Source organism: Diceros bicornis, chromosome 6 (assembly GCF_020826845.1).
Source record: "Diceros bicornis minor isolate mBicDic1 chromosome 6, mDicBic1.mat.cur, whole genome shotgun sequence".
NCBI lineage: Eukaryota > Metazoa > Chordata > Mammalia > Perissodactyla > Rhinocerotidae > Diceros > Diceros bicornis.
In genome coordinates, this window is record NC_080745.1 from 92,001,524 (window position 1) to 92,014,371 (window position 12,848).

Here is a 12,848-nt window from a genome sequence, read left to right on the forward strand (position 1 = left end):
CCTTCAGCTAGCTGGACTCCGAGCCCGGCAGTGGGCGGTGGGGCACAGGACATGGCTGTCCAGAGAGCTCTCATGATGAGGGAGGAGACGGAGGCCCGGGGAAGGAAGCAACTCATCCAGGAGACTGGAGCCTGGTGTCTGCCTCGGCCCCTGGCCGGTTCCTCCTGCCCCGCTCCTGGATGTGGTGTCTGCATAGGCCTCCCTTGTCAGAGCTGCACGTGGCTGTGTCAGCCCAAGTGCACGCGTGCAGGCTGCCCTGATCTCCGCTCCCCACATGACATGAAGAGAGCTCACGTAAAAACCTGGTGTCCATGACATAGAACAAGTCTCCCCACGGCCAGCGTGGGAAACATGTCATCGCCTCCTGGCTGATGGCATACAATCCAGTAGAGAATTTAGAAAACAATCTTGGTCGGGTTAGGCAGTCACCGTGGGTATGTTTAAGTAGCCACCCAAGCCAAAATGAAAATGGCCATGTCCTTAAGGTAAGAGAGCCCTAAGAAGCGGGTCAGCCTCCAGCATAGCCTACCTTGACCCCACAACGTAAGCACTGCCGGCAGTACCCAGACCCCAGCACAGGCAGGAGAAAGGACGAGGAGGAAGGAGAGCAGGAGGAGGAGACAGTGTAGGAAAGGAAGATCCAGAATGTGGCTGGATCCGCTCTACACAGCCCTGAGGTCGCGGCCTGCTCTCTGGGGAGGACCATGATGGGAGAGAAAAGGATGACATTCTAATGGTTGCCCCTTTAGGCCACCCGAAATGATGGTCCAGCCACTAAGGACTTATGTGGTCACATCAACCTCCAGAAAATATATTTTCCACATCAATGTGTGTGAATTTTTATGGGCAGGTTTTACTACATTTCAGAATGATATCTAACAACTGAAAGTGTCAGCCCCCTGCTCAAAAACGGGTGTGGTTTCAGCATCTGATTTTGCGGAGGTTAGGGTCAAAGGCACTGTCTCTGAGAGCTGCTCAAACTAATTAATGCATTTGCTGCCTACAGGGTGAAATTGAGTTTTCAGATACATTTATAAAATGATGTGCTTGATTGCTAAATATGGCCTTCTTTGAGCTATTTTTCCTAATATATTGCCTAGTACGTACAGAGTGAGAAACGGTTTCCATGAAAAATTGACAGTGAAGCTGAAAATTTTTGATAAACTCTGTGCTCGTATATGGACGTATAATTGTTTTATTATATGGCACTTTTACACTTGGAAAGAACGGTACTGTGTAATTTGGCCGTAATTCGTCAGAGCAGCACTCAAGGCTGGCACTCAGATGCAGGGGCTGGAGAGGTGCCATGGTTTCTCGGAACTGTTCTATGCTTCAGTTCAGTTTGCACACACGCCTCTCATTGTATTCCTACAGGTTTAGTAAAGTTCCAGGCTGTACTCCTGGAAAACCTAGGCAGCATCCTCTCCCCAGGTCAAAACACGGAAAACAAAAACCAACAACTTTGTGCTCTCCGAGGAAGGCAGGAAATTGGCCTCTGCTTCTTGCAGTATCGACGTGCGGCTTTTATTGTTTCTTTTCCAAGACAGCTGTCCCTGAGACTTTTCTCCAAGTTACCGCCAGGCTGCCTCGCTTTTCTTTTTTCTCCCCTTTTTTTTTTTTTAAAGTTGAGCATAACAACAGCAACAATAATAATGATTAACAGTTTGATTTCAAGACCCTTTCTGAAGAAATCACAGTAAACAGAGTCTGTTTGCCTAAGGAAACCCTCCCAGCAATCAGCCAGTAACACAACTGCATGTGCTAATGAACCCAAAGCTGTTAATGTGGTTTCTTCAGTTAAATTGATTCATGAATTTTGAAGAGAACATTATCTAATGAATTTTCTTTGAATAGAAAGCAATTAAAAGGACAAATCAGTCTGATTAACCCCAAAGTCACCCTCCTGCCACAAATGGTGTACAGTTTGAAATTATATCATAAAAAACTGGAGCACATTTGCTATCTTTTTGCCCTCTACTAATCCATGTAAATTAATGAACAACAAAGTTAATTTCTCTGATGACCCTTTTCTAGTATCACCTGGATTATGCTGATGTTTAATTTGCTTAATGTTATAATAAAGACTAAACAGATTTTTTTTCCCAGTGAAGTGATTATCATTCCCTTCAGTTAAGAAGTGATTTTTATTATTTAACACGCATGTAAGGGTGTGTTTCCTTTAAGAACCAAATCGCACTTTGCCAGCTTGGCACCAAGTGTAATTAGTGTGTTGTGGACACACTGCGGAACACCGCTCCTGCCCACGGAAGCCTTCCCTTTGTTGTCAGCATCAGGAACTCCCACCCCTAGAGGGCCCAGCGCCCCACCGTGGGGGACGCCGCTCCATGTCCAGTGCTCCCGAGCCGTGCATCCCCTTTGGAAAGACAATACGTAGAGATTCAGACCTGCCTGCTTCACGTGCCTGGGCTTCTCTCTCGAAAAGTCACGCTGGGAAGCGGCTCTAAAACCTGGAGGCAGAGGCGGAAATGTTCTCATGCATTCACCCCTTCATGTCTGCAGCAGGATGAAGAGCAAACACAATTTGATGTGGCTAGTCAATTAAAATGGGAATAAAGTTATTTTATTTCTGCAGCTCTGTTCATTACAGATGCTTGTAGCCCAGGTCACTGCCAGCTCCTGTGTACTGTGGTGTGTGGTTGACTGTGGGATGTGGCAGCTAGCATAATGTCCCAGCCCGGCCCATAGCTGCTTCTTCCTCCTGCATCCCAGCTGCAGTTGGAAATTAACCAGCAGTGCAAAAGGTTTTGAAGTCAGTGGGCAGGCAAGGCCTTCTCTGCTTATTACTTGAACTGCCTGCTAATTTATATGCGCTCAAGTAGAGGAAGAGCATCACGAAGCCCTGCGTGGAACAAGAGAAGAAGGGAGGGAATTGCAAATCTGTGATGCACGATCGGGGATGCCTGCGAAGGGGCCAGCCTGCTCTGTGCCCTACCGCATACTCAGCCCTCCGTGCCAGGTGACATGGTGACAGGACCGTGTGTGGAGGCTGGTTTTAACTGAGTATAACACGTCTATTTATGTCAGTGCATTTCCTTTTCAGGACTGGCAGCTGTTTATATCAGAGCTATTGGAGCCGTTTGTCTAAATAATGTCATTCTGCATTCTTCCTTCCAGATTCATTCACCAGACAGGTGTTATGGAAGCTGCTGAAGGTTGTGAAATTCGGAGAAGTGGTTTCTTACCAACAGTTAGCAGCCCTAGCAGGCAACCCCAAAGCTGCGCGGGCAGTGGGAGGAGCAATGAGAAGCAATCCTGTAAGTTCCTGTCAGCGTGGGTATCAGGCTGGCCGCGGTCCGGGGGTGGGCCTTGGCACTGCGCGCAGTGGCCACGTGTCAAATATTGCATTGAAGTGTGTTTCTGAGGCAGCCTGGGCTGCGATGGGCAGGGAAGAAAGGAAGCATTTGTGATGAGGCCTCTGGAAGAGGCGTGGGCAGCACTGGTAGCCCCCCACACCCCACTTTTGGTGAAGGTGGTAGGGAAGCCTTCCCATACACTACCCAGAGTCCCCCTCATGCATCGGAACCACAGAAACTCCTTGTCTCGGGATCACAGAGGAGGATGAAGCTTGAGGAAGGGGTGAGCGGACATTCATTCGTTCATTCAACAACTGGGCCAACTGGGTGCCTAGTGAGTGCTACACGCCCTTCCAGGTGCCCAGAGTCCAGCAGGGAGCAAAACAGACCAAGAGCTCCACCCGCGTGGAGCTTACATTCTGCAAAGATGCACGTGCCGGCCTCCAAACCCATCTCCCCGGGCTGTGCTCTGTTACCAGGTCCACCCCTCCTGGGGCTGACCAGCAGCTGGGGTTGAAATCTGACAGGTGAGTATGAAGGCCGTGCCCCTTGGGACCTGGGATAATTCACCGCATTTGGGTGTGTCTTCCTGGGGGATGGTCTGTCCCCAAGCTCTTTTGTGTCCTTGTCCCTCTTGTGCATCTATATTCAGGTTTTGCTGAAAGTGAGGTTCATGGACCCCAAGAAGCCATGCTCCCCAGAGGCCAGGGCTGGGCCACAGCAAGGGGTGGCTATGCACCCGCGGTGCCTGGGAGTCAGAGGGTGCCTTTGCTCCCTGTCACACTGCACACGGGCCACAGGCCGTCGGGTCTTAGGAGGGAGGTCAGCACAAATTGGGGGAGAGGCCATGATGTGGGCCTAGCCAAGGCCACGCAGGCCTGTGGACCCTGCATGTGGGCAGGAAGGGCACCCCCAACCACACAGCAGCTGGTCCTGCTGGGAGACCCCCAACAACCACGTGAGGCCCCTGGAATATTCCCACTCTCATTAGCCCCTCCAGTGCCTGGCGAGGGCCTGCTATCACGTTAGTAACGGTTTTTCCCTAAAGTGATAGGAAAGTCTCTAATATGACAGAAGAAGGCCATCCTATCAGGAAGAGCCAATAGGATGGTCGCATCATGGGAAGGGAAGTTACTAAAGCAGATAGACCCCACTTTCTTAAAACGTGCTGTGGCTTTGCTGTATATTTTCAAAACTATTTTCATCCCTGCTCACCAGGGAGATGCAGGCGTCTGCACACCACAGTCTGCTGCTCCTGCCAGTTCGGCTCGCAGCAGCCCGAGGGCAGAGCCCAGGCATCTAGGAAATGGCAGTTACACAGCCTTTTGCACACACTGCATTGTTCCTCTTCCAGAAGCAGCTCTTGTAGGTTCGTAGTGGATCGCACTGTCTTGGTGTACATCTCCTCTGGAGAAGAGTTTTCTGCTGTACTAAAATATCACAAATGGTGAGGAGCACTGTGTGATATGGACACACGTCACACCCACCTCCTGTGTCTCTTCATGTCCTGAGTTCTCGGTGACGATGGCCCGTGGGCCCACTTAGCGTTTCGCTTTGCACCTGTTGTGTTTCAGTTGCAGTGTGCCCAGCTACGTCATTGGAATAACTCACCTCCATGCGCTGTCTCATTTTTACAGTGCACGTGGGATTATTCTGAATCAAATTTCTGAATGTGATTTTTCACATTTCCCGATAAAACCTGAAACTACATCTTCCCTTTGGAAGGCCACCATCTTCTCCCAGGTTGCGACTCAGTTTTGAGCAGTTGGACTTTGCTGCGGATAAAAAGACCACTCGACACCGGTATCATAGCTCCATTCACTGCCTTGTGAGAAAAACGGTGGAAGCTAATGGGTTTTTTTGCGCCCTGCTTCTGCATCGCTGCAGAAGCGATGTGTTCTCTAGAAATTCTCACTTTGTCTCGGATCTCCATCCATATTTCAGGCCTTGTTTCTGCTCATGCCCTCAGGGTAGGGTTGCTCATGCTCTCCTCCCTCGCTGAGGTTTGATTTCATCCCCTGTGCGCACTCAGAGACATGGGTGCTGACCCCACTTGCTCCCTCGGTGTGTACAGCTCCCATCTCTTGTAAAAACAAGCTCTGCTAACCGAAGTACACAAATTAGTAGCCCCTCCCCTGCCTTTTGTGATGCCAGCAGTTTCTCCCTCTCTGAAGTGGAGATGCTGTCCCTGTTTAAATAGCACTTGTGGCATTATTCAGAAACGCTTATTGTTCTCCAGCCAGCGTGACTCTCTTCTCCTATTCATCTGGAAGAATGTCTCTGTTCAGATATGGTCTCAGTCACTGAAATTTATAAAATAGGATCTCCCAGGACTTAAAAAACTGATGTCCATAAACTCCATGTATTGACTTCCCCATCGCAAGCCCAAGCCCAGAGCGGCAGTGAGGACACACTTGGGCAGGAGGATTATGTGGGCCTTGCCCTCTCTTCTCTGCGCCCTCCTGTGCCAAAGGCAGTTGGGGTGGCGGTGAGCCCTCCATGGCCTTTCCACAGATGCCCTTCTGTGGTTGGGCACTGCACATAACTCATGTGGGGACCCTCAACTTGAGGAGGTTGCAAAGGTGCTGCGACTGAGCAGTGCCTCCAGTTCTGGAGCGGACATGCTCGAGGTGCCTCTGCAAGAAAAACCTCGGATGTGTAGGTCACTGCAGTTGAGCTGACAGGGAGCTCTGCAGTCCTCAAAGGTTCCCGTTAAGTTGATAAAAAACCTCCTGAGGGAAGCCGGCCCGGTGGCGCAAGCGGTTAAGTGCACGCGCTCCGCTGCGGCGGCCCGGGGTTTGCTGGTTCGGATCCCGGGCGCACACCGACGCACTGCTTGGCAAGCCATGCTGTGGCGGCGTCCCATATAAAGTGGAGGAAGATGGGCACAGATGTTAGCCCAGGGCCGTCTTCCTCAGCAAAAAAAAGAGGAGGATTGGCGGATGTTAGCACAGGGCTGATCTCCTCACAAAAAAAAAAAAAAAAAAAAAAAAAAAAAAAAACCTCCTGAGGATGGATTGGTGGAATCTAAAAGGTGACCCAGGAACCTGAGGGAGAAAGGGGCACTGGTCAGGTACTGGACATGACTGACGTTGACATCCCATGTGGGTGCCCCCTTTCCTTGGTGCTGAGAGCAGGGGCCCCAGCCGCAGAGCTGCACACATCAGCTCCAGCATCCACCGCGCATCATTGAGACTTACTCATTGAAAACATCTCTGTTCAGGCTGAACAGAGCAGTTGTGCATCTCAAGGAAGAAAGTGAAAAATGGATTTGGAATGTTGCAAAACACCATAAAGCTCATTGTGCATTAATTCCTTAGGTGGCTTGCAATAAACATGAACACATGCTGGTTCATATTACAGCATTTGCTGTTGGCGTGGGTTTCTCTTCCCCCGCCAGAGTAAGGGATAGTTTTCACGGTGTGGGAGTTTCATCCCGTCCTAGGCGTTTGATTTTTCTGAAGTTTTTCAGGAAAGACTCACTAGCCCAGGTAAGATGGTGTGGCAGCCTTCTGGAAGGCTCTCTCCCCCACCCAGCATGGAGGATGGTCAGTTTTCTGGTAGATCAGATTGAAGATGCCTCACGGCCCTCCTCACAAAGCACCCTTCCTCTTCATTCTCAGACAGAATTTGCTAAATGCAGTTCAAAGGCAATCAATACTTGCGCAGAGCATTTCCCCACCTTTTTCTAAATAAACGCATTCCTGAGGAGTTAGTTTATTCACAGATTGCCATGAGCGTTAATGACCCCCCGAGTCTTGTTCTGCCAGTCACCCAGATGGCTGTTGATAAAGATTTAGCATCATGTTCTAAGTGTCAGGGCTGTCAGTGGGGCTGAACCATTTGACCAGAAGAAGAAAACGCACAGGGAGCTATTGATTACAGCTTCTCGGTGTCACTTGTTCACCAGGATTTCGGTATTGATGAGGCCGCGAGTGAAAACAAGCGCCTTCCCTTGTGGGCTGCTACCCCCAAGAACAAAGGCGAAGGTGGAGAAAATATGCAGCCAGCACCAGAATCAGAGGGATTCCGTTATTGATTGAAAGGCCCCTTCATGTTGTTTTTGTTGGAGACAAATCTATGGGTTTGGAAGTTTTATAGCATTTGAGAAAGGGTCTGGGTAAGTGATGGATTCATGTATTGGATGAATTAGATTTCACAGCATGAAGATTTCAATGCAGCTGTGATATTATGAGCTGCTTGGTTATTGATAAAAATTACGTTTTATGCAGCACAGGCTTTAAAAGAGAGGGCATAGAGGGTACGGATCCTTTGAAATGTCCATAGGGCCCTAATAAATTTTAGCAGCTTTCATTATTTTAATAGTCTGAAACCTACCACCAAAACTAACACAAACAGAAGCAGTGTTTCACATTTCTGGAGTAAAAGTAGTGCATATTTGGTAAGGCACCTGTCGTCCATCCCTGCATACACAAGATGAGGACGAGGCATAGCTACCATTACAATTGCTATTGCATGCCTGCACTGCTCTTATCTGCATCACATATAGAAAGAGAGAAAGAGGGTTCATATTATGTACTTTTGTAATTTCACAGCTTGTTGGGAGGGAGAGAGGGAAGAGAATCATAGCTCACTTGTGAAGTCTGCTGTTAGGAAGGAAGATTGAACTGGGGCCTAAATGTTTGTAAAACTGAATTGAATTAAATGTCTCCCTCTTTATCAGTCAAAAACTTGAATTGTGTGTTATCTAATCATGTCCTCATGGCAGTTATTAACATGATTATTGTATTTTATAAAAACCCTCAATCGGAGTAAATGTTCTATTCTTAAAATTTTCTGTTACTCCTTTCAAGAGGATGGGAATTTCATGCTGCTTGCGGGACTTGGCAGTTTATTGCTTTTCACTCTGTTAAACTACACGGAAAAGAAAGCCAGCTCTTTCCTCACACTGCTGGTCATTGCTGGAACGAAGGCCCTGAGACTACACACGTTACCACGGCAACCCAAACTTCTGGTCAAAATCGGGGCCAGTGTGTCATGGGGGAAGTCAAGTTCCTACCTCCCCAAGCCAAGCTATCTGCCAGGGCTGGCCAGCACCCCCAGGCCCGCCCAGCAGTCTTCATCGGGGGCAGGTCGAGGAGCGGCCAGGAGTGTGGGGTGTGGGTTCTGCTTCCTCTGGGCTAGAATCCCTTCTTTGCCTCTAAATAGCCGTGTGAACTTAGGCAAGAGACCTAATGCCACCGAAGTTGATAGTGCCTGGCCTAGGGCTTGTTGGAGGATATGAGGTCATGATGTGTCGGGCACAGAGCACGCTCTCCCCGGTGGGGGGACTGACCACCACATCCAGGACGGGACTGGGGATCGTGCCCATCTGCCCAGGGGCAGGCACAGCTCAGGGCCCACAGAGGGAGCATTGCTGGCAGTGGGTTTGAGCTGCAAGCCGAGATGGACGAGTGCCCAGAGGGTGCCTGGATACCGTGGGGGAGATCCAGGTGCGTGTGCACAGCCACTTCCTCTAGAAACTCACTGGACCCGTGGCTGGTCACTCTGTCCAGTGGTCTCTTTGCAGGTGGAGGATGGGGGTTGGGGTGCAGGTCTTCTCTGTTGAGCTGTAGGCTGAGTGGAGGTGGACGGGACTTGGAACAATACACCATGTAGTCTGAGAAATCTTCACCCTTCGAGGACCAGCGGGAACACTGGAGCAGGGCAGCCGTATATGAGTGCTCTGAGAGGGGCACAGGGGAGCAGAGAGGGCAGGCGCGGAGCTGCAGGATGCAGGCGGCATGGAGGTGGGCACGGAGAGGTCCTGGATGCCTCCCGTGCACCTTCCACATGTGGGGTCTGCGAAGGATCTGCCTGTATTCCCGGCCCCCGTCTCCAGAACCTGCCCCGGTTCCTGTAGTTGTGGTTGCTGGCGATTACATTCTTTGTGGAAGCGGTCGCTGGGATGTTTTGCACAATGATGACACCTGTCACCTCAGCCTGTCCTGGGCCTTCAATGACTGACCACCCCGCCTCTTCCCCCAAGTCAAGATGGAGCAACTTAGGGATGAAGGCTGTTTTCCCCGGGACTCGCGGGCGACCCTTCCTCAGGAGAAGTTTGAACTCTGCGGATACCCCACCCACATTCCCTCCTGGGAAGACCCTCCCGAGGGCGGCTCTCCTCGGGTTCTGAGTAGCTGCTTGTTGGGATCTTTAAGCAAAATGACCATTGATCCCTCAGAGGCCCTGCTGTGGGAACATGGGAGACATCCCTGGTGCTTCGTGGCCCCCAGGCGTGTGGCTATCCCTGGCATACTGGTGTGCTCTGAGCTGTGTCCACTGGCTGCCGGAGAGAGAGGTCAACAAGCTGAGACACTCCTGTCCACTGTGGTTTTAAGAGGCCATAAATTACATCCGTTTCTTTTCCTCCCATATTCTGAGCCAGCTGAGAAATGGATCAAGGACATCAAAATATTAGCTTTTTAGGATAAAAGCCAGACTAGAGAGGTGGCATGGCCATGGCAGGCTTCCCAGGAATTCCCACTGGAATTGGACCCCGTATCCTGTCACCAGTCCCAGCAGGGTGGGTGCTGACCGTATCTCAAAAGCCATCAGGCTGCCCTATGCCGTGGGACAGGCAGGTCCCCTTGCAGGACCCTGCATGATGCTGAGCTAGGCATTCTCATCCTTTCCTTCCAGGATGGCTGGTCAGTGAGTCTTCCTCCCCTCAGGGCCGAGGGTAGAGGGTGGGATGGACAAGGCCAGGAGTGTCTCTGCTTCCAGTCAACGTCCCTCCCCGTGGAAACCAGAGGTAAGGGCCACTGTGCCCACCTCTGCATGTGGCTGTCAGAGCCCTAGCCGGACAGTGGACTTCCTGTGCTGGGAGCAGACACTGAGCAGGCCTCCCAGGAGGCATCCCTGGAGCTCCTGTCTACATAGCAGGGCCAGCAGCAAGAGGACCGAGGCGTTCCCCTGGGGACTACTGCTGAGAATGCGCCTGCCCCACTTCTGGAGAAAGCAGGAGTCCCCTCCCTTGGTGGGATTGGCTGCAAAGAGCAGGTGGCTAGGCGGGATTGTAGGCCTGTGTGTGGCTGTGGGAGTAACGGCCAGCCACCTGACGGTGACCCTCGCTCGGGTGAGCACCTGTGAGCGGCCCATCTTAGAAGTGGACTATCAGACATGCACACATCTGCATTGCACCAGCTCCAGGCAAGGCAAGAACGTGCTGGGGGAGGGCCCTGTGCTTGGGATGTTAGTGTCCAGGAGGGCGCCCCGCCTCTCTGTTCCTGTGCCCTCCTTCTCCAAGGCTGAGGGCCAGCCCTGCCCCTCCTCCGGGACTAGGACGGCAGCATTTTGAGCTGCAGGTGAGTTCGGCTGGGAGGGTTTGGCGATGGCCCTGGGTGGACAGAGCCCAGCTACGCCTGTGCTTCCTGGTACTTCTCGGTGCAGATGGGTACCCAGACAGCCATCACTGCCCGGGGTCCAGAGTGGAGCCCTTTGACAGTCAACTTGTCTTCCTAGGATTGTGTTTGGTTTGTTTTCGTTATAAAGTGGCCTCACTTTTAGTGAAGTCGCTCTGTTGATTAAAGCACGCACCTAACTACTCGGATTGTCTCCAGAGGTGAAAGGCTGTTTGGGGAGGGCGGGGGATGCAACAAACTGTCTGAGGAGAGGCTCCTGGTGCACTGTGGGAAAAATGAGGGTAACATGGCCCCGGGCCTGGGAGTCCTGGCTAGGGTCAGTGGAAGAGTTGGCCGGCAGGCGCAGCCCAGGTATCCGGGGATGGGGACAGCTGGGAGCTGGAGCTTCTCAGACTTTCTGAGTGTCCGGAGACTGAGGAGGGAAACAGGTATCTCCAAGGTGCGAGTGTAGTGTAAAGCAAGGGCCACAACTTTCCTATATGGGGCCGGGTAGTAAACGTTTTAGGCTTTTGCAAAAGCAGCCACAGACAGTGTGTACCAAATGGGCATGGCCGTTCCAATAAACCCTTATTTACACAAAAAGGTGTGGACTGCAGGGCCCACAGCCACCCTCTGCCAGCCCCTGGGTAAAGTGGCCTGCACTAGTACAGTCTCCCCTGTTATTTCTCGGAAATGTTTGAGAATTTTACATACCACCCCATAACTTGGAAATGTCATTTTAAATGTAAGTGTACATTATAAATTATTTACCAAACAATGTTCTCCTCCCAATTCTTGGCATAAAGGGGTTCGATGGAAGATGCCCCACATTCACCTCAGGGCATTGTGTCTCGTCCCCGTCCCCTCACCACCACCGCCTCGGCCATGCTGAGACCCTCAGAGACCCAGGGGTGAGTGGTGCTGAGAGACAGCTGACTCGGGGCCTGCACCCAGCCCATCTCTTGCCCACAACCTGCCCCTGGCCCCGTGTGGTAGGCCTGGATCAGTTATAGTCAGGGGCCTAGTTCTTGACCCCCAAGGCTTCACCGTCCTGGAGCCCAGACTGACGGTGGCTGCCTCCCTGTTTTCCAGGTCCCCATCCTCATCCCGTGCCACAGAGTGGTCTGCAGCAGCGGAGCCGTGGGCAACTACTCCGGAGGACTGGGCGTGAAGGAATGGCTTCTGGCCCACGAAGGCAGCCTGGTGGAGAGGCCGAGCCGTGGAGGGGGCTCCCGTCTGGCCAGATCCTGGCGCGGGGCACTGGGTGGCACCACCAGCTCCCAGGCTGCTGGCAGAAATTGAGTATTTGTAGCAGGAGTAAATATTTGAGTGACATATAAATGTAATAGTGCATCGGAAGTGGGATACATGGTGTCACTGCTATATTAAAAGAGCCGGACATGTCCTGGGGGACGTGGTGTGTCTGCCCTTTCTTGTTTTTACATTTTACAGCAGAGTGAGTTCAGAAGACTGGCAGTGGTGTGTGTGGTTTGTTCTCTTCTCTCATGCTGTTATTGTTACATTTCTAATGTCTATTAAAACATGGCTGGGCGGGGGTGGCCTGGAAATGTGAGGGCGACTACCCTGGAAGGAGGCAGCATCTGGTGCCCACGGGGAACAGCTGGCTGCCTTGGACACCGTGGCTGCGCCCAGAGCCAGCTACAGCCCACCAGGGCCCCAGACCCTGTGCAGGCCTATCCAGACTGCAGTCGTGTGTGTCCCCGCTCCTGCGGGGCCCCCACCTTCCCTTCTCGGCTGGTGAAGTGTTGGGACAGTGTTTCGCACTAAGGCCCTGCAGAAGGAAGGGAACAGGCCATGGAAATAGGTACTTATTGAGGTTTTCTAGCTTTGTTTTTCAACTGCCAGAAAAGCTAGTCCAAGACGCACCCATTTTTGATCTATAGCAGTTGAATAGAAAAGAACCACTTGCCAAAATGATTTGGGAAAATAAACCACTCTTTGGGCATGGATTTGGTTGAAGTGGCACCTTTCTGAGTGATGGAGTCTCGCCCCAGGCCCCAGCCTGTCTTGTCACTTCGGGCCTTAGCACGCTCTGGACAGAAGGTGATGAGGGACGCCAGCCTCTCTTGCCCAGCACCCCAAGGTCGAGCCTAGAGGTCTGAGGTCACACACGAAGGTGGGTCAGCTCACATCGCCGATGGCTGTAGAGAAGATTTCCAACATCTGCCGT

At 51.7% G+C, this 12,848-nt stretch overlaps 1 protein-coding gene across 3 annotated transcripts in view; it reads left to right on the top strand.

The window, feature by feature from the left end:
* The window catches only part of MGMT (O-6-methylguanine-DNA methyltransferase), a 307,142-nt gene extending 295,072 nt beyond the window's left edge, over positions 1–12,070 (top strand). For 2 of the 3 annotated variants that reach the window (XM_058544291.1, XM_058544292.1), the window contains exons 4-6: positions 3,136–3,275; positions 3,672–3,841; positions 7,225–11,731. In XM_058544291.1, the coding sequence (XP_058400274.1) occupies positions 3,136–3,275; positions 3,672–3,841; positions 7,225–7,357 (443 nt within the window). In that variant the 3' untranslated portion in view covers positions 7,358–11,731. The other variant, XM_058544293.1, reaches the window with a different exon arrangement.
* The last annotated feature ends 778 nt before the right edge of the window (positions 12,071–12,848 follow it).